General features: G+C 36.1%; 1 protein-coding gene and 1 long non-coding RNA gene across 2 annotated transcripts; both read left to right on the forward strand.

The window, feature by feature from the left end:
• LOC110270567 lies at positions 1,792-18,791 on the forward strand. The gene is made up of 3 exons (XR_002360206.1): positions 1,792-1,923; positions 4,784-4,785; positions 18,781-18,791. It is a non-coding gene; the product is annotated as an uncharacterized LOC110270567 (long non-coding RNA).
• On the forward strand, positions 23,941-25,201 carry LOC107636234. The gene is made up of 3 exons (XM_021122385.1): positions 23,941-24,014; positions 24,300-24,673; positions 24,801-25,201. The coding sequence occupies exons 1-3, from the start codon at positions 23,941-23,943 to the stop codon at positions 25,199-25,201; spliced, it is 849 nt and encodes a 282-aa protein (XP_020978044.1).

Below are 25,743 nucleotides of genomic sequence, written 5' to 3' on the forward strand. Positions count from 1 at the left end.
CATTTAAATTTTTAAATATTTACTTAAATAAACGAATAAATTAACTACGTGAACAAATTAAATTGGTTCATGTGAAAAATATTAAATTCATGGATGAAAGGTTTCTTGAAAGTCAACATAGCCAATGAACGTGTTAATTACAATCTTGCTTTCGACTAGAGGTGCATATGATCAGGTTCGGGTTCGGTCTAAAGATTTAGTTCGGATTTGAATATTTTAAATTTAATTTGGTGTGATTTTTTCAGTTTTATAATCGAATAAAAATTTTAAAAATAGACTCGGATATTATTTGGAGTTAAATTTGGTTTAAGGCAAATTTAATTTTACCTGGTTTATGTGCATTTAGGNGTGATTCAAAAGTAATATAATTTTATTAAATCTAAAATCAAATAAAAATTTTAAAAATAAACCCAATTATTATTTAAAATCGAATCTAAATCAAGACGAACTCGATTTTATCATGCTCATGATCACTCCTACTTTAAACATCAAACTACTAATGAATCGTGTTAATCCTATGAGTAATCAAAGCCTACTTGTATTTCTAATCTTATTTTTTTTTCACTGTTGGGCACAGGAGCACTAGAATCCAACTTAGCAGCGCATTCAATACGACATAAGTGAAAGTAGACATATTGTCTCCATGTATATCGCCATTTGCTTAAGAAATGCAGCATATTGTATTGTCCAAAAAAAGTCCTGACTTTAATAAACAGAGGACAATTTAGTCCTTCTATCTATTTGTCTCTTATATATCAAATAGAAATGATGTGGTTAAAATGATGTCTAAATGTCCATTACGGTATCAGCTAAAAAGAAAATAAAGTTTGAAGGACAAATAGGTCCTTGAGAATTTAGTTCGTTATACTTCTATTATACTTCTATTATGAAAATTTAGTTTATAAAATTATGCTTATATTTTGAAATCTAGTTAACTTGTTGTATTTTGCAATTTAAATTATTTGTATTAAAATTGCAGAAATTTGGCTTATTTTGTTTCTACTTTTTTTTTTCTTAAATTGCATTAGTTCAATTTTAGTGCATTTGTGTATTATATTAGAATTTGTTAAATTACATTAGTTCAGTTTTCATCATACCAGTGGCATTAGTTAGCATGAGTTCATTTATGCATCAAGTTAGTATTAGTTCATTTGTGCATCATTCATGTATTAAGTTAGCATTAGTGCATTTGTGTATTATATTAGAACTAGTATTTTTATCCATAATAACATTACGAGAATAAATTTTTTTTAAAATTATAGTTCACTTTGTTCTAACAGTATAAACTATGCATGGCACAAAAAATTTATAAAATCAAACTACTTTTACAAAAAAATTGTAAGTTGACAAAAGTCTCTGGCTAAGAAGACCAAGATATTTGCAGATAAAAAATTAAATAATAATATTTTTAGTTATTATTTTTATATGAAAATTTTATTAATAATTAATTTTAACATTCGTTATCTAAAATTTAAAATAATTTAATGTGTATACTTTTACATTTAAAATATTTTAATTGTAAAAAAATATCGGATGACATATTTTGATTTGTCAAATTACTAATAAAAAATATAATTATTTATAGAGTAAAAATAGTAGAGAGAAATAGAAGAACGGAGAGAGGTAGATGAGAGAATTTAGGAAAGGAGTTTATTAATTTTGAAAAAAAAATATTTTCTCTCAATTTTAATAAGAGTGTCATGTGACACATTTGATTATTAAATTAGATAATAATATATGATACATAATATAGGTATATTTTAATTAGATAGTAATATATGATACATATAGAAGCATAATGAACTAAATTCTCAAGGACCTATTTGTCCTTCGAACTTTATTTGCAAAATGACGTCAAGGACTTATTTTCCTTCGAACTTTATTCTCCTTCCAGCGTGGCACCGTAACGGACACCTGGACACCGTTTCAGCCACGTCAGCCAGTTTCGTTTGGTGTATGAGAGGCAAATATATTGAAGGACTAAATTGTCCTCCATTTGTTAAAATCAGAAACTTTTTTGTATTTAAATTTTGTCAAGGATGTATTTGTCAAAAATTTAAAAAGTTAGGAACCTATCTGTCTTTTTCCCAAAAATTTTAAAAAGTATAGTGACATAATTTCCTATAAATTACTCTCCTTAATATACAAAATCAAAGAAATAGATATAATATCAATATCTTAAGGGTTTATTTATCATGTAACTTAAGATTATAGGTTAAAATTATAAATTAAAAAAATTATTAAAAATACAAAAAAATTAAATTTTTAACATTTTTTTATATTTATTAAATAAAAAAATTAAAACTTCTTACTAAAATTAATTACTAAAATATATATTATTTAATTTATTTTCAACATATTTTATATTTTAACTTGTATTTTATATTCGTGGCCAAGGTAGTTAGAATAGCGTGTAAACTCGTGGAAACGTACGATTATACGCTTCTACTTCATCTTTCCATTTCGCTTCTGCTTCTCGTCCAGAGCTAGGCTGCTCCGTGTGAAATCGCCGTTGAAAATCGCAGAGTCGCCGAAATCGTAGCTTCTACTGCGTGGTTGCGTTTCAGGTTGAAGAAGTTCTTTTTCTTGGCTCTGACCCCTAATTGCAGCCCAACCCAACCCAATAGCCCAATCTAAATAGAAGACCATGGAAGAGGAGCCCTCGCAGAGTAACAGTCTCTAATCTCTTAATTTCCCTCACTTTTACAGTTTATCTCCAATTTTTCATGGTCAAAATTTCAAATTTTTACCTCTCTCAAGTCTCAATCTCTGACTCTATCTCTCTTTTCCTCTGAAATTTGAATTTCACGCGACCGGAAACCCCAATTTGGAGCATCGCCGACTCGCCGAGACTCTGTGAGGTTTGCCGCTGGTGTTATCGACTCGGACTGGTGGTGGTTGGACTGCGTGAGGCCGTGAGCATCACTTTGCGATTGCAACTTGCGAGACTTTCTGGCTCTGTCTCTCTGTCTCTGGCTCTGGAATCTGGATCACTGGTCGCTACTCTTCCCCTTCCCTTTGTTAAGAGTTAAGACCTCTTTAATCTTTATCCTCTTCAATCTTATTTTAATTAGAAAAAAAGGTAAATGATATAGAGGCATAGGGATAGAGTTGATTACAGGATATGGTAGTGTCAAACATTTGTTCAAGAGCTTTAACCAATTCATGGTAGCCATCATGAACAAAAAGATTCAGTTTAATCTCTAAACATCGTGTCTTAATTTATTATGCCCAATAATGTTTAACACAAAATGTATTGAGATAGTAGTTTTCAAATTATGAATAATAATTATCTTGATTCTTGACACTTTAATTAAGCTAACTAGCTAAGTGTTCCTCTGCTATATATATGAGTTTAATTATCCTGAGACTTGAGTGAGTTTATTAGAAATTCAGAAAAAACTGTAGTAGAATCTGTAAACAACATGAACTTCTCCATTCACAGAAAAGGAAGCTGTAATTGGCGGCGCGTGCATCAATATATTATCCCTTAATCTGAAACCATTAATCTTCTTTAGAAAACCTTATAAACTTTTCTAAAAGGTAGATATAACAAATATGATATATAGAAGAAGCATATCAGTATATCACTTCCTCACTCTAGTAATATAATTGAACGCTACTTCTGTGGTTCTATGTCAATATATGGCAAAATTTCATCCTAATTTGTGTTAAAAGTACAAGCAATGTACCTAACTAATTAGACTAATTAGGCCAATTTCATCTATCATCATATTGTTGTCGATTACCAGCATAGCTTCATCGATTAGTGCCTTTCATAAATGAATTCGTGATTTGGCCTTACTCACCTTCTGTGTTGCCTTTAACAGAAAGGAGGTTAGCAAGTATAGGCTTACGATTGTAGTTCATTCCTCATGTTTTTAAGTCCGGATTTTGTTTAGTGTTCTTATCTGCAATTCTACTTTGCTAATTTCAAATTCTCTTTCTAAGCTTCCTTCTAATCTTATTCAGGCATAAATCATAGTTTTGTTGAGTGGTTACCTCTAATAAGTGCTTAATGACAATACATTGAGAAAATAATAATCCTCATCATTTTAGTTTTATATATGCCACTTTTTTTTACCTTGATATTGTTGAGTCCTTACGTTTTTGTTGGAAGTTCGATATGTTTCATGCAAATTATTGAGTGATCTATCAAGTTCCAAGTGAGTTTTTTGTCTCAATAAATCAATAAGCTAGGTTTTGTAACTCAATTGACTAGAGTGCATGGAATTTCAATATGCTGTTCTTAACCCCATAGCTATCAGATGGGGCTTTGTCTTTTCCTGACTTGAATCTTTTAATGCAATAAACATCTATGTCCTATAATCTTAGCAATTTTGAACATATCCTCATGTACTGTGCTTGAATCATAAGATGATTATGTTCCTTGTTTAAACGCTTCAGTGAAGTTATATGATATTTGTTTTCAGATTTACCCCATTCTAGAATTTTTGTTATGCTGGTATTTTTTGTTTAAATTAAATTTTTGTTATGCTGATATTTACTATTTTCATTTTTTTCTGAATAGGAATGGCATCGACTCAAGCTAATGCAAGTGAAAATCCGACTAACATTCCAGCTTCTCAGTCAGGAAGTACAGCTGCAATCACTAGTAAAAGAAAAGTTTCTAAGAATGCTCTTGGAAGTAGAACTAATGTAGGATGGGAGCACGGGATATCTGTTGGAGAAGATGGAAAGAAGATACAATGTAAATACTGTTATAAATTTTTTTTAGGAGGAGTTTATAGAATGAAACACCACTTAACAGGAACTCAAAAAGATGTTGGGGCTTGTACAGCTGTTAGTGATGAAGTTAAGAAGCAAATGTGGGATGTTGTAAGTGGGTTGCAAGTGAATTTGATGAAGAAAACAAGCATGGGTGGGGCAAGCCCAGGGGAAGCTACTAAAGAAGTTGACACTACCGATGACAAAAGAAAGGGAAAAGAACTAGATGGCAACATATTCAAGAAAATACGCATTAGTACTCAAACAACAATCCACAATATATTTAAGAAGAACTTCAGAGAGGAAGTATGTTTAGAGATTAGAACTTTTTTCTACAACAATGGCATCCCCTTTAATGTTTCAAGGAGCGAGGAATACAGTAGAATGTTTGAGAAAGCTATAAGATATGGACAAGGATTCAAGCCACCATCCTACCATGAATTAAGGGTGCCTCTTTTAAAGAAACATGTGGAGCTTGTTCAACAATCACTAGAGGAACATAGAGCATATTGGAAGCAGGTTGGTTGCACAATAATGACTGATGATTGGACAGATAAGAGAAGACGAACCATCCTAAATTTTTTTGTTAATAGTCCTAAAAGGACTGTTTTTCTAAAATCTATTGATGCCTCTCATATTACTAAGACAGCTGATAAACTCTTTAAAATGATAGATGATGTGGTTGAAGAGGTTGGTGAAGAAAATGTCATCCAAGTTGTCACCGACAATGCGGCTAACTACAAAGCTGCAGGAGAAATGCTAATGAAAAAGAGGAAAAAGTTGTTTTGGACGCTGGTGCGTGGAATCGTGATTCACACTTTTCACAACTCCTCACAACTAACTAGCAAGTGCACTGGGTCGTCCAAGTAATAAACCTTACGTGAGTAAGGGTCGATCCCACGGAGATTGTCGGCTTGAAGCAAGCTATGGTCATCCTTGTAAATCTCAGTCAGGCGGATTCAAATGGTTATGAGGTTTTGATAATTAAAAGATAAATAAAACGGAAAAGAAGATAAAGGTACTTATGTAATTCATTGGTGGAAATTTCAGATAAGCGTCTGGAGATGCTTTGTTGCTTATGAACCTCTGCTTTCCTATTGCCTCCTTCCAACCATGCGTTACTTCCTTCCATGGCAAGTTGTAGGATCCTCTCAGTGAAAATGGTCCTCTACGGTTTCTGCACGGCTAATCAACTGTCAGATTTCTCGTCTCGGATGAAAAATATCAGGTACAGCTACCGCATGGCTAATCATCCATTGATACTTTTGCACACTGTCACTTGCGCCCAACATTCGCAGGTTTGAAGCTCTTTACAGTCATCTCTTCCCAGATCCTACTTAGAATACCACAGACAAGGTTTAGACTTTCCGGATCCCAGGAATGCTGCCAATGGTTCTAGCCTATACCACGAGGATACTAATCTCACGGACTCGGTTCGTGTATTAGATACCCAAGAGAACATACTCCAGCTGTCGTCCAATTACTACGTTGAACATCATGTAGACCGCTTGTGGTTGTCAGGCACGCGGATCTTGGCTAAGCGAGTAACGAAGATAGTGAGTGATTGTCACGGGTCATCTCTTCATTCTAACTTAACTGAATTAAGTACGAGAGTATATCTTGGAGAAGAAGTAGGCGTGAATTGAATAGAAAAACAACAGTAATTGCATTAATTCATGAAGAACAGCAGAGCTTCACACCTTAATCTATGGAGTGTAGAAACTCCACCGTAGAAAATACATAAGTGAAAGAAGGTCTAGGCATCATCGTGAGGCCAGCCTCCAAACGTGTATAGATGATAAAAGTTACATATCGTTTCAAAGATGGTCAAAAGACATAAAATAAATCTCTAAAAGTAGTTTTTATACTAAACTAGTAACTAGGGTTACAGAAAATGAGTAACTAAGTGCAGATAGTGCAAAAATCTACTTCCGGGGACCACTTGGTGTGTGCTTGGGCTGAGCATTGAAGCTTTTTTGTGCATAGGCTGTTCCTGGAGTTAAACGCCAGCTTGGGTGCTAGTTTGGGCGTTTAACTCGAATTCTGGTGCCAGTTTGGGCGTTTAACGCCAGAAAGTTTTAGGTTGTCTTTTGCACCAGTTTGGGCCATCAAATCTTGGGTAAAGTATGAACTATTATATATTGCTGGAAAGACCAGGGTGTCTAATTTCCAACGCAATTGAGAGCGTGCCAATTGGACTTCTGTAGCTCCAAAAAAACCATTTCGAGTGCAACAAGGTCAGAATCCAACAACATCTGCAGTCCTTTTTCAGCCTCTGAATCAGATTTTTGCTCAGGTCCCTCAATTTCAGCCAGAAAATACCTGAAATCACAGAAAAACACACAAACTCATAGTAAAGTCCAGAAATGTGATTTTTGAATAGAAACTAATAAAAATATAATAAAATGTAATTAAAACTTACTAAAAACTGTGTAAAAACAATGCCAAAAAGGGTATAAATTATCCGCTCATCACAATACCAAACTTAAATTGTTGCTTATCCCCAAATAACTAAAAGTAAACTAGGATAAAAAGAAGAGAATATACAATGAATTCCAAATATCAATGAAGCTCATTTCCAATTAGATGAGCGGGGCTAGTAGCTTTTTGCTTCTGAACAGTTTTGGCATCTCACTTTATCCTTTGAAGTTCAGAATGACTGGCATCTATAGGAACTCAGAATTCAGATAGTGTTATTGATTCTCCTATTTCAGTATGTTGATTCTTGAACACAGCTACTTTATGAGTCTTGGCCGTGACCCTAAGCATTTTGTTTTTCAGTATTACCACCGGATACATAAATGTCACAGACACATAACTGGGTGAACCTTTTTAGATTGTAACTCAGCTTTGCTAGAGTCCCCAGTTATAGGTGTCCAGAGCTCTTAAGCACACTCTTTTTACTTTGGACCACGACTTTAACCGCTCAGTCTCAAGCTTTTCACTTGACACATTCACGCCACAAACACATGGTTAGGGACAGCTTGGTTTAGCTGCTTAGGCTAGGATTTTATTCCTTTGGGCCCTCCTATCCATTAATGCTCAAAGCCTTGGATCCTTTTTACCCTTACCTTTTGGTTTAAAGGGCTATTGGCTTTTTCTGCTTGCTTTTTCTTTTTCTTTCTTTTTTTTCGCCAATTATTTTCTCTCTTTTCTTTTTCACAAGCTTTTGTTTTTCACTGCTTTTTATTGCTTCAAGAATCATTTTTATGATTTTTCAGATTATCAATAACATTTCTCCTTTTTCATTATTCTTTCAAGAGCCAATAATTTTAAAATTCATAAACAACAATATCAAAAATATGCACTGTTCAAGCATTCATTCAGAAAACAAAAAGTATTGCCACCACATCAAAATAATTAGATTATTTTAAAGATAGAATTCGAAATTCATGTACTTCTTTTTCCTTTGCAATTAAAAACTTTTTTCATTTAAGAAAGGTGAAGGATTCATAGGACATTCATAGCTTTAAGACATAGACACTAGACACTAATGATCATGTAATAAAGACACAAACATAGATAAAACATAAAGCATATAAATCGAAAAACAGAAAAAATAAGAACAAGGAAATTAAAGAACGGGTCCACCTTAGTGATGGCGACTAGTTCTTCCTCTTGAAGATCTTATGGAGTGCTTGAGCTCCTCTATGTATCTTCCTTGCCTTTGTTGCTCCTCCCTCATGGTTCTTTGGTCCTCTCTAATTTCATGGAGGATGATGGAATGCTCTTGGTGCTCCATCCTTAGTTGCCCCATGTTGGAACTCAATTCTCCTAAGGAGGTGTTGATTTGTTCCCAATAGTTATGTGGAGGAAATTGCATCCCTTGAGACATCTCAAGGATTTCTTGATGAGGAATTTCCTCATGCTCTTGTTGAGGTCCATGAGTGGGCTTTCTAGTTTTCTCCATCTTCTTCTTAGTGATGGGCTTGTCTCCTTCAATGAGGATGTCTTCCTCTATGACAATTCCAGCTGAATTGTATAGGGTACATATGAAATGAGGGAAGGCTAACCTTGCCAAGGTAGAGGGCTTGTCCGCCACCTTGTAGAGTTCTAGGGATATGATCTCATGAACTTCTACTTCCTCTCTCATCATGATACTATGGATCATGATAGCTCGGTCTATTGTAACTTCAGACCGGTTGCTAGTAGGAATAATAGAGCTTTGGATGAACTCCAACCATCCCCTAGTCACGGGTTTGAGGTCAAGCCTTCTTAGTTGAACCAGCTTGCCTCTGGAGTCTCTCTTCCACTGAGCTCCTTCCACACAAATGTCCATGAGGACTTGGTCTAATCTTTGATCAAAGTTGACCCTTCTAGTGAAAAGGTGAGGATCTCCTTGCATCATTGGCAAGTTGAATGCCAACCTTACATTTTTCGGACTAAAATCCAAGTAATTTCCCCGAACCATTGTGAGCCAATTCTTTGGATTCAGGTTCATACTTTGATCATGGTTCCTAGTGATCCATGCATTAGCATAGAACTCTTGAACCATTAAGATTCCGACTTGTTGAATGGGGTTGGTGAGAGTTTTCCAACCTCTTCTTTGAATCTCATGTCGTATCTCCGGATATTCACTCTTTTTGAGCTTGAAGGGGACCTCGGGGATCATCTTTTTCTTGGCCACAACTTCATAGAAGTGGTCTTGATGGACCTTTGAGATGAATCTCTCCATCTCCCATGACTCGGAGGTGGAAGTAATTGCCTTCCCTTTCCTCTTTCTAGAGGCTTCTCCAGCCTTAGGTGCCATTGATGGTTATGAAAAAACAAAAAAGCAGAGCTTTTTCCACACCAAACTTAAAAGGTTTACTCGTTCTCAAGCAAAAGAAGAAAGAAATGAGGAGAAGAAGAAGAAATGGAGGAGATGGGGGTGGTGTTGGTTTCGGCCAAGGGGGGAAAGATATGTTTGTGTTGTGTGAAATTGAAGGTAGTGAGGAGGGGTATTTATAGGGTAGGAGAGAGAGGGAATTCGGTCATGAAGGGGTGGGTTAGGAGGGAAATGGTTTGAATTTGAATGGGGAGGTAGGTGGGGTTTATGATGGATGGATGTGAGTGGTGAAGAGGATATGAGGAAGAGGGTAGGATTTGATAGGTGCATGGTGTTTGGGGAAGGGGTATTGAGGTGATTGGTCAAGGGTATTTGGGGAAGAGTGTTATGGAAAGGTGTGAAGAGGAGAGAAGAAGAGGTGGGGTAGGCGGGGATCCTGTAGGGTCCACAGATCCTGAGGTGTCAAGGAATTCTGCGCCCTGCACTATTTTGGCATTCAAACGCCCACTGTGTGCCAATTCTGGCGTTAAACGCCAGCTCTGCTACCTTTCTTGGCATTAAACGCCAGACACCCTTTTCTGGCGTTTAACGCCCAGAATGCTGCCAGGCTGGGCATTAAACGCCCATTCTGCTATCCTTACTGGCGTTTAAATGCCAGTAAGCCCATCCTCCATGGTGTGGTATTTTTTATTCTATTTTTTATTCCTTTTTAATTTTACAGTTGTTTTTGTGACTTCACATGATCATCAACCTAAAGAAAACATAAAATAACAATAGAATATAAATAAATATAATTAAAGAACATTGGGTTGCCTCCCAAAAAGTGCTTCTTTAATCTCAATAGCTTGACAGTGAGCTCTTAGAGAGCTTCACAGAGACTCAGAGCTTGATGGTGGCCTCCCAACACCAAACTTAGAAGTTGAGTATGGGGGCTCTAGTTGACTCTGTATTGAGAGAAGCTTTTCATGCTTCCTCTCCATGGTTACAGAAGAGGATCCTTGAGCCTTAAACATAAGGTAGTCCTCATTCAATTAAAGGACTAACTCTCCTCTGTCCACATCAATCACAGCTCTTGCTGTGGCTAGGAAGGGTCTTCCAAGGATAGTGGATTCATCTTCATCCTTCCCAGTGTCTAGGATTATGAAATCAGCAGGGATGTAAAAGCCTTCAACTTTCACTAAGACATCCTCTACAAGTCCATAAGCCTATTTCCTTTAATTGTTTGCCATCTCTAGTGAGATTCTTGCAGCTTGTACCTCAAAGATCCCTAAGTTCTCCAGTACAGAGAGTGGCATGAGGTTTATACTTGACCCAAGGTCACACAGAGCCTTCTTAAAGGTCATGGTGCCTATGATACATGGTATTAAGAATTTTTCGGGATCCGGTTTCTTCTGACGTAGTTTCAGTTGCCCCAAGGTATCCAGTTCATTAATGAGCAATGGAGGTTCATTCTCCCAAGTCTCATTACCAAACAACTTAACATTCAGCTTCATGATTGCTCCTAGATACTGAGCAACTTGCTCTTCAATAATATCTTCATCCTCTTCAGAGGAAGAATACTCATCAGAGCTCATGAATGGCAACAGTAAGTTCAGTGGAATCTCTATGGTCTCTATATGAGCCTCAGATTCTTCTGGTTCCTCAATGGGGAACTCCTTAGTGGTCAATGGATGTCCATGGAGGTCTTCCTCACTGGAAATCACTGCCTTTTCTTCCTCTCCAGATTCGGCCATGTTGGGTATATTTATGGCCTTGCACTCTCTTTTTGAGTTCTCTTCTGTATTGCTTGGAAGAGTACTAGGAGGGATTTCAGTGACTCTTTTACTCAGTTGACCCACTTGTGCCTCCAAATTTCTAATGGAGGATCTTGTTTCAGTCATGAAACTGAGAGTGGTCTTAGATAGATCAGAGACTATGGTTGCTAAGTCAGAGTGGCTCTGCTTAGAATTCTATGTCTGTTCCTCAGAAGATGATGGAAAAGGTTTGCTATTGCCAAACCTATTTCTTCCATCGTTATTATTGAACCCTTGGTTAGTCTTCTGTTGATCCTTCCATGAGAAATTTGAATGATTCCTCCATGAAGGATTATAGATGTTTCCATAGGATTCTCCCATGTAATTCACCTCTTCCATTGCAGGATTCTCAGGGTCATAAGCTTCTCCTTCAGGGGAGGCTTCTTTAGTACTGCCTGATGCAGCTTGCATTTCAGTCAAACTCTAAGAAATCATATTGACTTGCTGAGTCAATATTTTATTCTGAGCCAATATGGCATTCAGAGTATCAACCTTAAGAACTCCTAGCTTCTGAGTTGTCCCATTATTCACAGGATTCCTTTCAGAAGTGTACATGAACTGGTTATTTGCAACCATTTCAATGAGTTCCTGGGTTTCTGTAGGGTTTTCTTCAGATGAAGAGATCCACCAGCAGAGTGATCCAATGACATATTGGACAATTCAGACAGACCATCATAGAATATACATAGGATGCTCCATTCTGAAAGCATGTCAGAAGGACACCTTCTGATCAATTGCTTGTATCTTTCCCAAGCTTCATAGAGGGATTCACCTTCCTTCTATCTGAAGGTTTGGACTTCCACTCTAAGCTTGCTCAACTTTTTTCAGGTGGAAAGAATTTGGCCAAGAAAGCATTGACCAACTTTTTTCAAGAGTTCAGGCTTTCTTTAGGTTGTGAGTCCAACCATGTCCTAGCTCTGTCTCTTACAGCAAAGGGGAAAAGTATAAGTCTGTAGACCTCGGGATTAACCCCATTGGTCTTAACAGTGTCACAGATTTGTAAGAATTTAGCAAAGAACTGATGAGGATCTTCCAATGGAAGTCCATGAAACTTGCAATTCTGCTGCATTAGAGAAACAAATTGAGGCTTAAGCTCAAAGTTGTTTGCTCCAATTGCAGGAATTGAGATGCTTCTTCCACAGAAGTCAAAAGATGGTGCAACAAAGTCACCAAGCATCTTCCTGGCATCTCCACCATTGTTGTTGGGTTTGGCCATGTCTTCTTTTTTTTCAAAAATTTCTGTCAGGTCCTCTCCAGAGTGTTGTGCTTTAGCTTCTCTTAGCTTCCTCTTCAGAGTCCTTTTAGGTTCAGGATCAGTTTCAACAAGAATATCCTTATCCCTGTTCCTGCTCATATGAGAAAGAAGAGAACAGAGAAGAAGAGAAATCCTCTATGTCACAGTATATAGATTCCCTTATGTGAGTAGAAGGATAGAAGAATGAAGTAGAGAAAGAATAAGAAGAATTCAAACACAGAGAGAGAGAGAGAGAGGGTTCGAATTTTCAGAAGAAGAGAAGAGTTAGTAATTAAATAAAATAAATAGAAAGAGATGAGAGAGGGAGAAAATTCGAATATTAAAAAGAGGGAGAAGGAAAACATTTTTTTTATTTTAATTGAGTTAGAATTCGAATTTTAAGAAGAGAAATAAAATTAAATTAAAGTTTAAAACAATTAGTTAATTAAAAGGAATTTTGAAAAAGTTGTTAGTGGTTTTCGAAAATTAGAGAGAGAAAAGTAGTTAGGTAGTTTTGAAAAAGATAAAAAATAGTAAGACAAACAAAAAGTCAAATATTTAATTGAAAAATATTTAAAAATTAATTTTGAAAAGATAAGAAGTTAGAAAAAGATTTTGAAATTAAATTTTGAAAAAGATATGATTGAAAATCATTTTGAAAAAGATTTGAAAAAAAATTTAAAATATTTGATTTTTGAAATTAAAGTTGATTACTTGACTAACAAGAAACTAAAAGTTATGATTCTAGAATTTAAAGATTGAATCTTTCTTAATAGGCAAGTAACAACTTGAAGTTTTTGAATCTAAACATTAATTGTTAGCAATAAATTCGAAAATATGAAATAAAATTAAGAAAAAGATTTTGAAAATAAATTATGAAATTTTCGAAAATATTAAGAAGAAAATTGAAAAAGATTTGATTTTTGAGAAAGATTTGAAAAGATAGAATTTTTAATTTGAAATTTTGACTTGACTAACAAGAAACAACTAAATTTTAAAATTTTTTTGACCAAATCAAACCAAAATTTCGAAATTTATTAGTAAAGTAAGGGAAAGATATTATTTTTTATTTTTGAATTTTTAATGAGGAGAGAGAAAAACACCAAAATGACTCAAGACACAAAAATTTTAGATCAAACCAGAGAAAACATACAAGAACACTTTGAATGCAAAGATGAATACCAAGAACACTTTGAAGATTATGATGAACACCAAGAACATATTTTTGAAAATTTCTAAGAAAAGAAAAACATGCAAGACACCAAACTTAAAAATTTTTAATATTTAGACACTATGAATTCGAAAATGCATATGAAAAACAAGAAAAGACACAAAACAAGAAAATGCAAAGATCAAACAAGGAAAATTATCAAGAATTATTTGAAGATCAAGAAAGAACACATGCATGAGTTTTTGAAAATTTTAGGAAAAGTTAAAAACATGCAATTGACACCAAAATTAAAATTTGACACTAGACTCAAACAAGAAACACAAAATATTTTTGGTTTTATGATTTTATTAAAAAAAATTTGTATTTTTCGAAAATTATTTGGAAAAAGAAAATAAAAGAAATTCAAAATTTTTAATAAGAAGTCCAGGAATCATGCAATGTTAGTCTAAAGTTTCGGTCTAATAGAATTAGACATGGCCAAATGGCCAGCCAAGCTTCAGCAGAGCATTACATATAACAGCCAAATTGATAGAAATCCAAAGGGGCTCTTGCAAAGATAAGTGGAAACCTCGGTCCAAAAGAATTAGACATGGCTTAACAGCCAGCCAGGATTCAACATATCTCGTGAAACTCTAGAATTCGTTCTTAAAAACTCTGAAGAATTTTTTTTATTTTTTGAAATTAAAAATAAAAAGCTTAAACATAAAATAAAATTACCTAATCTAAGTAACAAGATGAACCGTCAGTTGTTGAAACTCGAACAATCCCTGGCAACGGCACCAAAAACTTAGTAATGAAAAAGAGGAAAAAGTTGTTTTGAACACTGGTGCGTGGAATCGTGATTCACACTTTTCATAACTCCTCACAACTAACCAGCAAGTGCACTGGGTCGTCCAAGTAATAAACCTTACGTGAGTAAGGGTCGATCCCATGGAGATTGTCGGCTTGAAGCAAGCTATGGTCATCCTTGTAAATCTCGGTCAGGCGGATTCAAATGGTTATGAGATTTTGATAATTAAAAGATAAATAAAATGGAAAAGAAGATAAAGGTACTTATGTAATTCATTGGTGGGAATTTCAAATAAGCGTCTGGAGATGCTTTGTTACTTCTGAACCTCTGCTTTCTTATTGCCTCCTTCCAACCATGCGTTATTTCCTTCCATGGCAAGCTGTAGGATCCTCTCAGTGAAAATGGTCCTCTACGGTTTCTGCACGGCTAATCAACTGTCGGATTTCTCATTTTGGATGAAAAATGCCAGATACATCTACCACATGGCTAATCATCTGTCAGTTCCTGCTAGCGTCGGAATAGGATCCATTGATCCTTTTGCACACTGTCACTTGCACCCAACATTCGCAGGTTTGAAGCTCTTTACAGTCATCCCTTCCCAGATCCTACTCGGAATACCACAGATAAAGTTTAGACTTTCTGGATCCCAGGAATGCTGCCAATGGTTCTAGCCTATACCACGAAGATACTAATCTCATGGACTCGGTCCGTGTATTAGTGATGACAAGTCATCTTAGCCTAGTTTCACTAGTCTTTTTTCTTTGTTTTCATTTAGTTTTATGCACTTTCTTAAGCCACAAGTAAGCCAATTGGGTAGAATTTCATGTTTCCTTAGATTCAATCAACTATGGATGAATTGATGCATTTTCATGAGTTTTATACCATAATTGCTTATATGACAAGAAAAAGAATAACTCTCATGATTAGAGCATAGCTTTGATGCAATTGTTGGTTGATGATAGGTAGAAGAAAGGTTGGAAGAAGGTTGAGGAAAAGGGTGATAGCAAGAGGCAAGAGGAAGGACTCACGTTTGAGCCAAAGTTTGCCTCAAACTTGGGCTCAAACGTGAGGAAGAGTGCAACCACACCCTGGAGAAGAGCCAACGTTTGCGCCAACGTTTGCCTCAAACGTGAGGTCAAACGTTGGTGCCATAAAAGCAAGGAAGAGCACCTCTGTTTGATGCATTGAGTGAGCCACGTTTGCGCCAACGTTTGCCTCAAACGTGGGGCCAAACGTTGGCCAAAAAGAGAGCATGGGGAGATCCACGTTTGAGCTCACGTTTGACCTCAAACGTTGAGCCAAACGTTGAGTCCTGAGATCTACATCTTTCAATTTCAATTTCCTTGTTACATTGCTACACTAAGTTTATTTTCATTTGCAATTAAAATCTGGTTCAATTAGATCCATCTTCTACGTTTCTGTTTGTTGAGATTTACTGCTCTCTTGTTTAATTTTTGCAATCCCACATCCCTGATCCATTTCAATTCTGCAATTTACATTTCTTGCATTCTAAGATTCTGCAATTTACATTTCTTGCGTTCTAAGTTTCTGCCATTTAATTTCTTGTTCTTTAAGATTCAGCACTTTTATTTTCTGTTCTCTTTAATCTTTAATAATTCTTCCCTCTCCCTTTATATTTCAAGCAATTTAGCTTCTGTCAATCACAAACCACTCAAACCAATACTTGATTTTGCTTAAACTAAACTTCATTCTAGGAATAGATTGAAGTGTTACTGGTGGTGTTTCTTTTGTTTTGTTTGTATGTCAGGTACAGGGAGATCCATTCCTGTTTTATCTGAAACTGACCAGAGAACTCTTAGAAGGTTAAGAAGAGCTGAAAGAGGAAAAAATATTGTTGGAGAGGAAGAATCTGAGGAAGAATATCATGAGATGGAAGGAGATCCATCTAATCCAGGAGGAGGGGTTAACAATAACCCACAGCAGAGGAGAGTACTGGCCTTAATCAGAAAGTGTCCTCCAGAGATGTTCAATGAATGGGACGTGCTGCAAAATTTCTATGAAGGCCTGACATTGAAATCTCAAGAGGCATTAGATCATTCTGCTGGAGGTTCACTACAACTAATGAAAACTGCTGAGGAAGCCCAGAATCTCGTGGACATGGTGGCCAACAATCAATATTTCTTTGCTCATCAAAGAAACCGCCAACCATCACAAAGGAGAGGAGTAATAGAGCTAGAAGGAGTAGACTCAATCTTGGCTCAAAACAAGATGATGCAGCAGCAAATTCAACAACAATTTGAGCAAATGGCCAAGAGGATTGATAGCCTCCAAGTTGCAGCAGTTAACACAAGCCAACCATCATCCACATGGGTGCAAAATGAAGAAACTCAAGGGGAGCAGCAGCAAGAACAAGTCCAGTACATGCACAACCAAAATTCTGGACAGAATGAAGTGTATGGTGACACATACATTCCATCCTGGAAGAACCACCCAAACCTCAGATGGGGAGATAATCACAACCAGAACCAACAACCATGGCAGAGGAACTCAAACCAAAACACTTCAAGAAACAACCAAAACCACACCCAACAGCAAACTAACCAAAACCCTTACAAAAAATCTCAAAACAACTACTCCAACCCCAGCCATTATCAATCCAATAACCAACCCACCAACCAAAATGCCTACCATCCACCATCCACACCTCACAACCCACCACAAGCATCACTAGAATCTCAAAGAATCACTAACTTGGAAACCTTGATGGACAAGATGTGGAAACACCAAGAAATGACAACCAAGAACCATGAAGCTTCCTTGAAGAGCTTAGAGAGGCAGATTGGACAAATCTCCAAACAGATTTCTGTTGAGAAACCTTCAAGCTCACTTCCAAGTGACACCATTCCTAATCCAAAAGAAGAGTGCAAAGCTATACAATTACGGAGTGAAAAAACATTGATAGACAACAATAAGGAGGTGACCAGGAAGCCTTTGGATAGCAACAAAGAACCATCAGAGAAAGGGAAAGCTAACAATGAGGACATGACAACAAGAAGAAATGTCCCAGAGAAACTCAAAGAGAAAGACAACCAGCCACATAGTTCAAAGGAAGTAATTCAAGGACAGCAGCAAGGGGTAAAGATCATTACACCTCCACTACCATACCCTCAGAGGTTCAACAAAAAATCCAAGGATCAACACTTCCGCAAGTTCCTGGAAACTTTCAAGAAGCTGGAAATCAACATTCCCTTGGCTGAAGCATTGGAACAGATGCCCTTATATGCCAAGTTATTGAAGGAACTCATTAACAAGAAAAGAAGCTAGTTGGAGAAGGAAACTGTGCTTCTCACTGAAGAATGTAGTGCGCTCACCAGAAAAGGACTCCCTCCCAAGCTGGAAGATCCTGGAAGTTTCTTCCTACCTTGCACACTCGGAAATCTACTCATCAACAAGGGGATGTGTGACTTAGGAGCAAGCGTAAACTTAATTCCATCATCATTAGTGAAAAAGCTTGGCATAGGAGAGGTAAAACCAATACAGATATCTTTAGAATTGGTGGACCAGTCAGTAGTATACCCCAAAGGAGTGATTGAAAACCTTTTAGTTAAGGTTGATAAGTTCATTTTTCCTGCGGACTTTGTAATACTGAACACTGAAGAGGAAGAAAACAATTCAATCATCTTGGGAAGGCCATTTTTAGCTACTGCAAGAGCCATCATAGATGTAGAGCAAGGAGAATTAACCCTCAGGATGCATGATGAGAGTATCACTCTAAGTTTACTGCCAGAAGCACAGTTCAATCATAAAAAGAAGGATGGTACAGAAAATAAAGAAAATCTACAATGGAAGGAGGAAATCAACAAGACAGACAACAACTGCCCTCCCAAACAAGAGATAAATGATTCAAAAAATCAAAGAAGGAAAGAATCTATGCAAAATAATGAAGAAGTTCAAGAGGACATTGTAGTGTTAGCCACTAAGAAGAGAAATCTCCAAGGTAAACCTACGGCCAAAGAAGAAAGGTCAACAAAAGGAAGGAAGAAACACAAGAACAAAACAAAAAAGGGTTGGAAGAACAGAAAGATTCCAACAGAAGGGCTGTCCAAAGGTGATAAAGTACAATTGATCTACCAACAACTGGGAACAAACCAACAGACTGATGATTACTACACTATCAGCAGTATACTTTCATTAGAACATGCTGAAATTGAACATCAAGGAACAAAGAGGAGGATCACAGTCAGGGGGGACAAGTTGAGGCACTACAATCATCAACCACCATAAAAGAAAGCCCCAGTGTCAAGCTAGTGACAATAAAAGAGCGCTCCATGGGAGGCAACCCATGATTTAAGATTTATGTCATTTTAAAATTCAATAAGCTATGATCACCTGAGCATGATTTCTTTTCTTTTCATGAATGTAATTAATGAATGCATGCACTGTTTTGAAACATATGCTAAGGCTTCTAAGTTTGGTGTGCCTTCAAGCACACCAAACCAGTGTTACAAATATTTTCATACTGTATGCTTAGTTATCCTGATAAAGCAGATGACCAAACACTAAGTTTGGTGTCTGCATAGGTGGACATTTTCAGAAGATAAAAAATTCCTTTCTCTTCATGAAAATAAAAAAATCATGCACCAATGAAAAAAAAAAAGAGAGAAAAAGAAAATTTTTTTATGAAAGCATTTCTTATAAATATTTAACCAAGAGTGACATTGGGATTTCAAGAACACTAGTTGGAGGAAGAAACATTTTTTTTCAACTTTATGACCAAACATTAAGTTTGGTGTCCTCCAAGAAAAGTCACGGTTAAAATAGATATAAGGAATGAGAGTTCACATAGTTGTTAATAAAAGAAGTACTCTTGCCACGGTTTGATAATGTTGATCTTTGTTGTCTTATTGTGATGGTTAGGTGGTCAAAGAACACTCAATGGAAGAGGCAAATCCAACATGGCTGAACCCGGGCATGCCTATAACCATTGAAAGAATGATGATCGTTACTGAAGCACAGCAGAGCCGAAGACTACCAAGAAGAAGGCAAAGAAATGAACCAATGGAGGAAGAAGAGCCACAAGAGGAAGAAGAACAGCAACACATTCCACCACATAACACTCTAGATATGACTCAAATGCAGGAAGCAATTGGAAGATTATCACAACAATACATGAGAATTCAAGAAAGGCAAGAGGAATACCATTCCCATTACATGAAAAACCAACAAGAGCAAGAGGAATGGCAGCTGAGAATGATGAACAGACAAAGTGAGTTTGAGTCAAAATTCTTCGTGATGCAAGAGGAGCATGCTTTTCAATCTCACGAATCATTTGGAAAGTTAGCACAAATGCAAGCTGAAAATATGAGGGCTCTCAAAGAGTTCACAACTCTCCAGGATGCAAGATATGAAGTCCAAGCCGACTACAACATAAATAGTCAAATCAAAATGAACTATATTGGAAAGCATCTGCACAACATGGATCCAGCATTTCCAACTTTCGATGAGTTCTTCAAAGGGAAAAGTGAGATTGAAGTAAGCAAGGCTATGAGACTTGAAGATAGAGTAGAGGAGGCGATGAATAAAGCTGGGTTTTGGCGGGGTCAACAGACAACAGACATGGACACAGGGAACACCAACACCTAAGCAAATGAAAGAAGCAAGAAAAAGCCTGATACATGAAAGGTGGACCTGCTCCTTACTACAAAGAAAGCATGCATCATTTCTGTATAAAGTAGTCTTTGCATCCTTATTAGGTCATTTTAGTTAATGGTCTTTGCATTATGTTTGTTTTCTTAAAATAAGTAAGTTAGTCTAAGTGTGTGCTTGTGTGTTTACTTTCACTTAACTAATGCATGCTTTGTCCCCTGCATCTTTTCAATTCAATAAAAGAAATGTTTGAAGCATGAAGTAAGATGGTTCATTGTTAGCTAGAAGTCAAATAATAGTAAGTGGTGGCATGTATGTGTGATTGTGTGGCAACTCACTATTAGTGAATAAAAGGAATAGATTGTTCTCTTTTTAAAGAAGAAAGTAGTTCACTGTCTATGAATCTCAACAAAATAAAAGTCCTTGGGTGAAAAGAAAAACAAAAAGAGAAGAGAAAAAGCCAAAAGTGGCAACAGAACAAAAGAAAAATAAAAAAAACAAAGCTAGACACCAATAGTTTGAACTTTAGAATATATGCCTGTGGTGTCTTTGTACTAGGATCTGCTTGGATTATTAAGTTCTTTGGAGTGCATTAACACTTGGTAACTTGGGTTAACTAACCCGGGATTATCAACTGAAAGTCCACTATCAAGAGCAACCTAGCTACAAGACATTTAGTAACCCAAAGAGGTGCTGGGCATCAATGATCTAAGAAGGGATGTGAGCCAAGTGTCTAAAGTGAATAATGTGTCAAGCATAAATAAAGAAAAGAGTTTGTTACACATGACACTGAACTAAAGCTTATAAAGAAAAAAAATTCAGTAAACAAGGACAAAGGAATAATGAGAGGTCATAGCAGTGTCTTGCTTGATGCTTAAAGAGAACTTTCTAGGCCTACTTGTCAATAAGAAGTGAGTAGTTACATATCTGCATAAAACCCCATGAGCTACCAATAACACTCTGCTAACATGAGCATTCTCTTTCGTTTTCATTCTTTCTTCTTAATAATTTGCGCCAACGTTTGCCTCAAACGTTGAGCCAAACGTTGGCTGAAGAAGGAGCAAGGGATGGCAACGTTTGAGCCAACGTTTGCCTCAAATGTGAGGTCAAACGTTGGCCACATATGAGCAAGGAGAAGCACCCCTGGAGCAAACCAACGTTTGCCTCAAACGTGAGGTCAAACATTGGCGCCATAAAAGCAAGGAAGAGCACCTCTGTTTGATGCATTGAGTGAGCCACGTTTGCGCCAACGTTTACCTCAAACGTTGGGCCAAACGTTGGCCAAAAAGAAAGCATGGGGAGATCCACGTTTGACCTCAAACGTTGAGCCAAACGTGGATGACAGCATCTCGGCCTAGCTGCATAAGTTTACACAAGTGACGTTTGAGTCAACGTTTGCCTCAAACGTTGACTCAAACGTGAATGGTTCATGGCCCGGTTCACTAATGGATTTCTTCCCAACACCAAGAGCAATCAACGGAGGCCACTATCAACCCAATTCCATCAAGACTAAAGGCCCAAGTCAAGGCTTAATGATCATTTGAAGAAAGTGTATAAATAGCTTAGGATTTGAAGTTTTAAGGAGAGCTTTTTTTTGAGAAGTTTTCTTTAAGAGTTTTCATAGTATTCACAGTAGAGAACTTTTGGGTTTTGAGCTATTTGGAGATTTAGAGTCTTGGGTGTTGAAGAATTGAGGAAATTCTGTCTCAATCTCACCTTGAGATCTCTTTTTGTTTCTTTCACTGCACCATTGGAGAATTGAGATTTGAATCCAAGTTTTCTTCTGTTTTGATTTTTAATCTCTTGCAATTGAATTCTAAATTTGGATCTAAGAAGGCAGTGAGATCTAGACTTGGTTATCTAGTCTCTTGAGTCCTAAGATCTACATCTTTCAATTTCAATTTCCTTGTTACATTGCTACACTAAGTTTATTTTCATTTGCAATTAAGATCCGGTTCAATTAGATCCATCTTCTACGTTTCTGTTTGTTGAGATTTACTGCTCTCTTGTTTAATTTTTGCAATCCCACATCCCTGATCCATTTACAATTCTGCAATTTACATTTCTTGCATTCTAAGATTCTGCAATTTACATTTCTTGCGTTCTAAGTTTCTGCCATTTAATTTCTTGTTCTTTAAGATTCAGCACTTTTATTTTCTGTTCTCTTTAATTTCCTACAATTTACCCCTCTCCCTTTACTTTTCATGCAATTTAATTTCTGTTAATCACAAATCACTCAACCAACTCTTGATTTGCTTGACTAAATCAACCACTAAACTAAAATTGCTCAATCCTTCAATCCCTGTGGGATCGACCTCACTCATGTGAGTTATTATTACTTGATGCGACTCGGTACACTTGCCGGTGAGTTTTATGTCGGATCGTTTTCCGCACATCAATTAGATATCCAAGAGAATATACTCCAGCTGTCGTCCAATGACTACGTTGAACATCATGTAGACCGCTTGTGGTTGTCAGGCACGGGGATATTGGCTAAGCGAGTAACAAAGATAGTGGGTGATTGTCACGGGTCACCCCTTCATTATGACTTAACTGAATTAAGTACGAGAGTATATCTTGGAGAAGAAGTAGGCATGAATTGAATATAAAAACAACAGTAATTGCATTAATTCATGAAGAACAGCAGAGCTCCAAACCTTAATCTATGGGGTGTAAAAACTCCACCGAAGAAAATACATAAGTGAAAGAAGGTCTAGGCATGGCCGTGAGGCCAGCCTCCAAACGTGTAAAGATGATAAAAGTTACATATCGTTTCAAATATGGTCAAAAGACAAAATAAATCTCTAAAAGTAGTTTTTATACTAAACTAGTAACTAGGGTTACAGAAAATGAGTAACTAAGTGCAGATAGTACAGAAATCCACTTTTGGGGCCCACTTGATGTGTGCTTGGGCTGAGCATTGAAGTTTTTTCGTGCATAGGCTATTCCTGGAGTTAAACGCCAGCTTGGGTGCCAGTTTGGGCGTTTAACTCCAATTTTGGTGCCAGTTTGGGCGTTTAACGCCAGAAAGTTTTAGGCTGTCTTTTAGCGCCAGTTTGGGCCATCAAATCTCGGGCAAAGTATGAATTATTATATATTACTGGAAAGCCCAGGATGTCTACTTTCCAACGCAATTGAGAGCATGCCAATTGGGCTTCTGTAGCTCCCGAAAATCCATTTTGAGTGCAGCAGGGTCAGAATCCAACAGCATTTGCAATCCTTTTTCAGCCTCTGAATTAGATTTTTGCTCAGGTCCCTCAATTTCTGCTAGAAAATACCTGAAATCACAAAAAAACACACAAACTCATAGTAAAGTTTAGAAATATGATTTTTGAATAAAAACTAATAAAAATATAATAAAAAGTAATTAAAACATACTAAAAACTATGTAAAAACAATGCCAAAAAGGGTATAAATTATCCGCTCATCAGACACCTTGTGCAGCACATTGCATTGATTTAATGTTAGAAGACTTAGAAAAAAATAACACTTCACAAGGAAAAAATTTATAAAGGTAGAAAGATTACTAGTTACATATATGCTAGAACTACTCTTATTGCACTACTACACATCCATACTAAGGGGAAAGATTTAGTGAGGCTGGGTATGACCCGTTTTGCAACTTCTTACCTTACTTTGGGATGTCTCAATGACAACAAAGGTTCCTTAATAAGAATTTTTCTTTCTGATCAATGGACTTCTAGTAAATTTGTAAAGACAAAAGATGGAAGGATAATTACAAGTGTGGTGTTAGATAAGGTGTTTTGGAAAGAAGTGGTATTTTGCTTGAGGGATACCTACCCTCTTCTTCATGTGCTTCATATGGTGGATTCAGAAGAAAAGCCGGCAATGGGATTTATTTATGAAGAAATAAAATGTGCAAAGGAGAAAATACGAGATGCATTTCAAGGAGTTGAGACAGGGTAAAGTGTCTAATTATTTTATTTTTTAATTAATGCATAAGAGTTGTACATAATGTTGAATGATACGTATAAAATGTAATTGTAAAATGTAATAACGGCATAGGTAGAAAAGTAAAAGCTAGAGAGAGTTGAAAACTTTGAATATTGAATGGTGTGTGACTGTGTGGCATATAGCAGCCTTGCTGGAACAGCTAGGAAATACTATTAATTTGGAATCAGATTCAACTTCAATTCTAAAAATATTGTTTATTTTGTAACTAATTTATTAATTTTTTTATGTTTTAGTTATATACCTATTTGGGATATTTTTTATGCAAGATGGGGTAACCAATTTTATAGGCCATTGCATGCTGCAGGCTATTATTTGAATCCTCAAATTCATTATAGTTCTGGTTTTAAAATTGCTTATGAGCTTAAGAAGCAGTTTTATGCTTGTATGGAAAGGATGACAGGAAATCCAAATTTAATCACTAAGATGGATGTTCAACTTGAAGATTTTAAGACTCGAAAAGAGTTTTTTGGTAGTAAAGTAGCTCAAAATGCAATTTATACTAAAACTCCAGCTCAATGGTGGGATTCTTATGGAGATCTGCATCCAGAGCTCCAACAATTTGTAATTCGTGTCTTGAATTTGACATGTAGTTCATCTGGATGTGAACGTAATTGGAGCACTTTTGAGATGGTTAGTAATTAAATATAAGTTGCATTTTACTTTTATAAATTTGGTTGTTAATTTTTCAATTCTATCTTGTAATTTGACTAATATTTTTATCTACTTTTGAAAAGTTCACACAAAACGGAGAAACCGTTTAAAAGCTAAAAACATGAATGATGTTTTGTTTGTGATGACAAACTCAAGATTAGCAAAGAAAAAACAAACAAGAAGAAGTCTTGATTATGAATATAGTCTTGATGAGTTGGACTTTGATGAAGAGTGGATTGTTGCTGACGAAGATGGAGAAGAAGAAGATTTAGATGCTCTAATTCCAGATCCTGATTTAAATGATGAAGCAAGTGGTAATAGAATTGTTGGTGCCTCTAAGGATCCTTTGGAAATTCCTTATCTTGATGATGATGAGTTTGAAGAACTTCTCCAAGGACCTCTTCCTCATGTTCCTGATAATGATGAAGATGGTAATGCAGAAGTTTGTGAAACTCGTGAAGATTTTATGACTGATGAAGAATAGAATGATTATTAAATAACTTGTTTAGATTTTAGTTAATTAGTTGTTCATTCTAGTAGTTTGGTTGGTTTATTTGCTACTTGAATTTATTTTAATGTCGTATGAACTTGTGAGTTGTGAATTTGTATTGAATTGTGACTTTTAACTTGTTATGGTATATATATATTAGTTATAATTCTATGGGTAATTTAGTTTATTTGAGATTTATTTTATTTTCTGTAAAATTAGTTTTTGCTATTAAATTTTTTTAAATTTTTATAATTTATGAATCATATTTACGTTCCGTCTTATGATTCAACGAATTACGATTTTGAGTTAGCTTAACGAGTCGAGGTAAAAACTACGAGTTCACTACCTTGAGTCCGACTTCTCTATCGGGCTTTATTAATTTATTTTTAGTTAGACCTTGTCAGGTCTTATTAGTCGGAGAAATTGGACAGATAAATAAGGGCAATTGTGATCTGATGCGTGAGCATCTTTCCTATCTTTTCCTAGTGAATTTGCATTTAAATTATTAAGTTTTATCAAGAATTAATTATCTTTTA

Source organism: Arachis ipaensis, chromosome B04 (genome assembly GCF_000816755.2).
Source record: "Arachis ipaensis cultivar K30076 chromosome B04, Araip1.1, whole genome shotgun sequence".
NCBI lineage: Eukaryota > Viridiplantae > Streptophyta > Magnoliopsida > Fabales > Fabaceae > Arachis > Arachis ipaensis.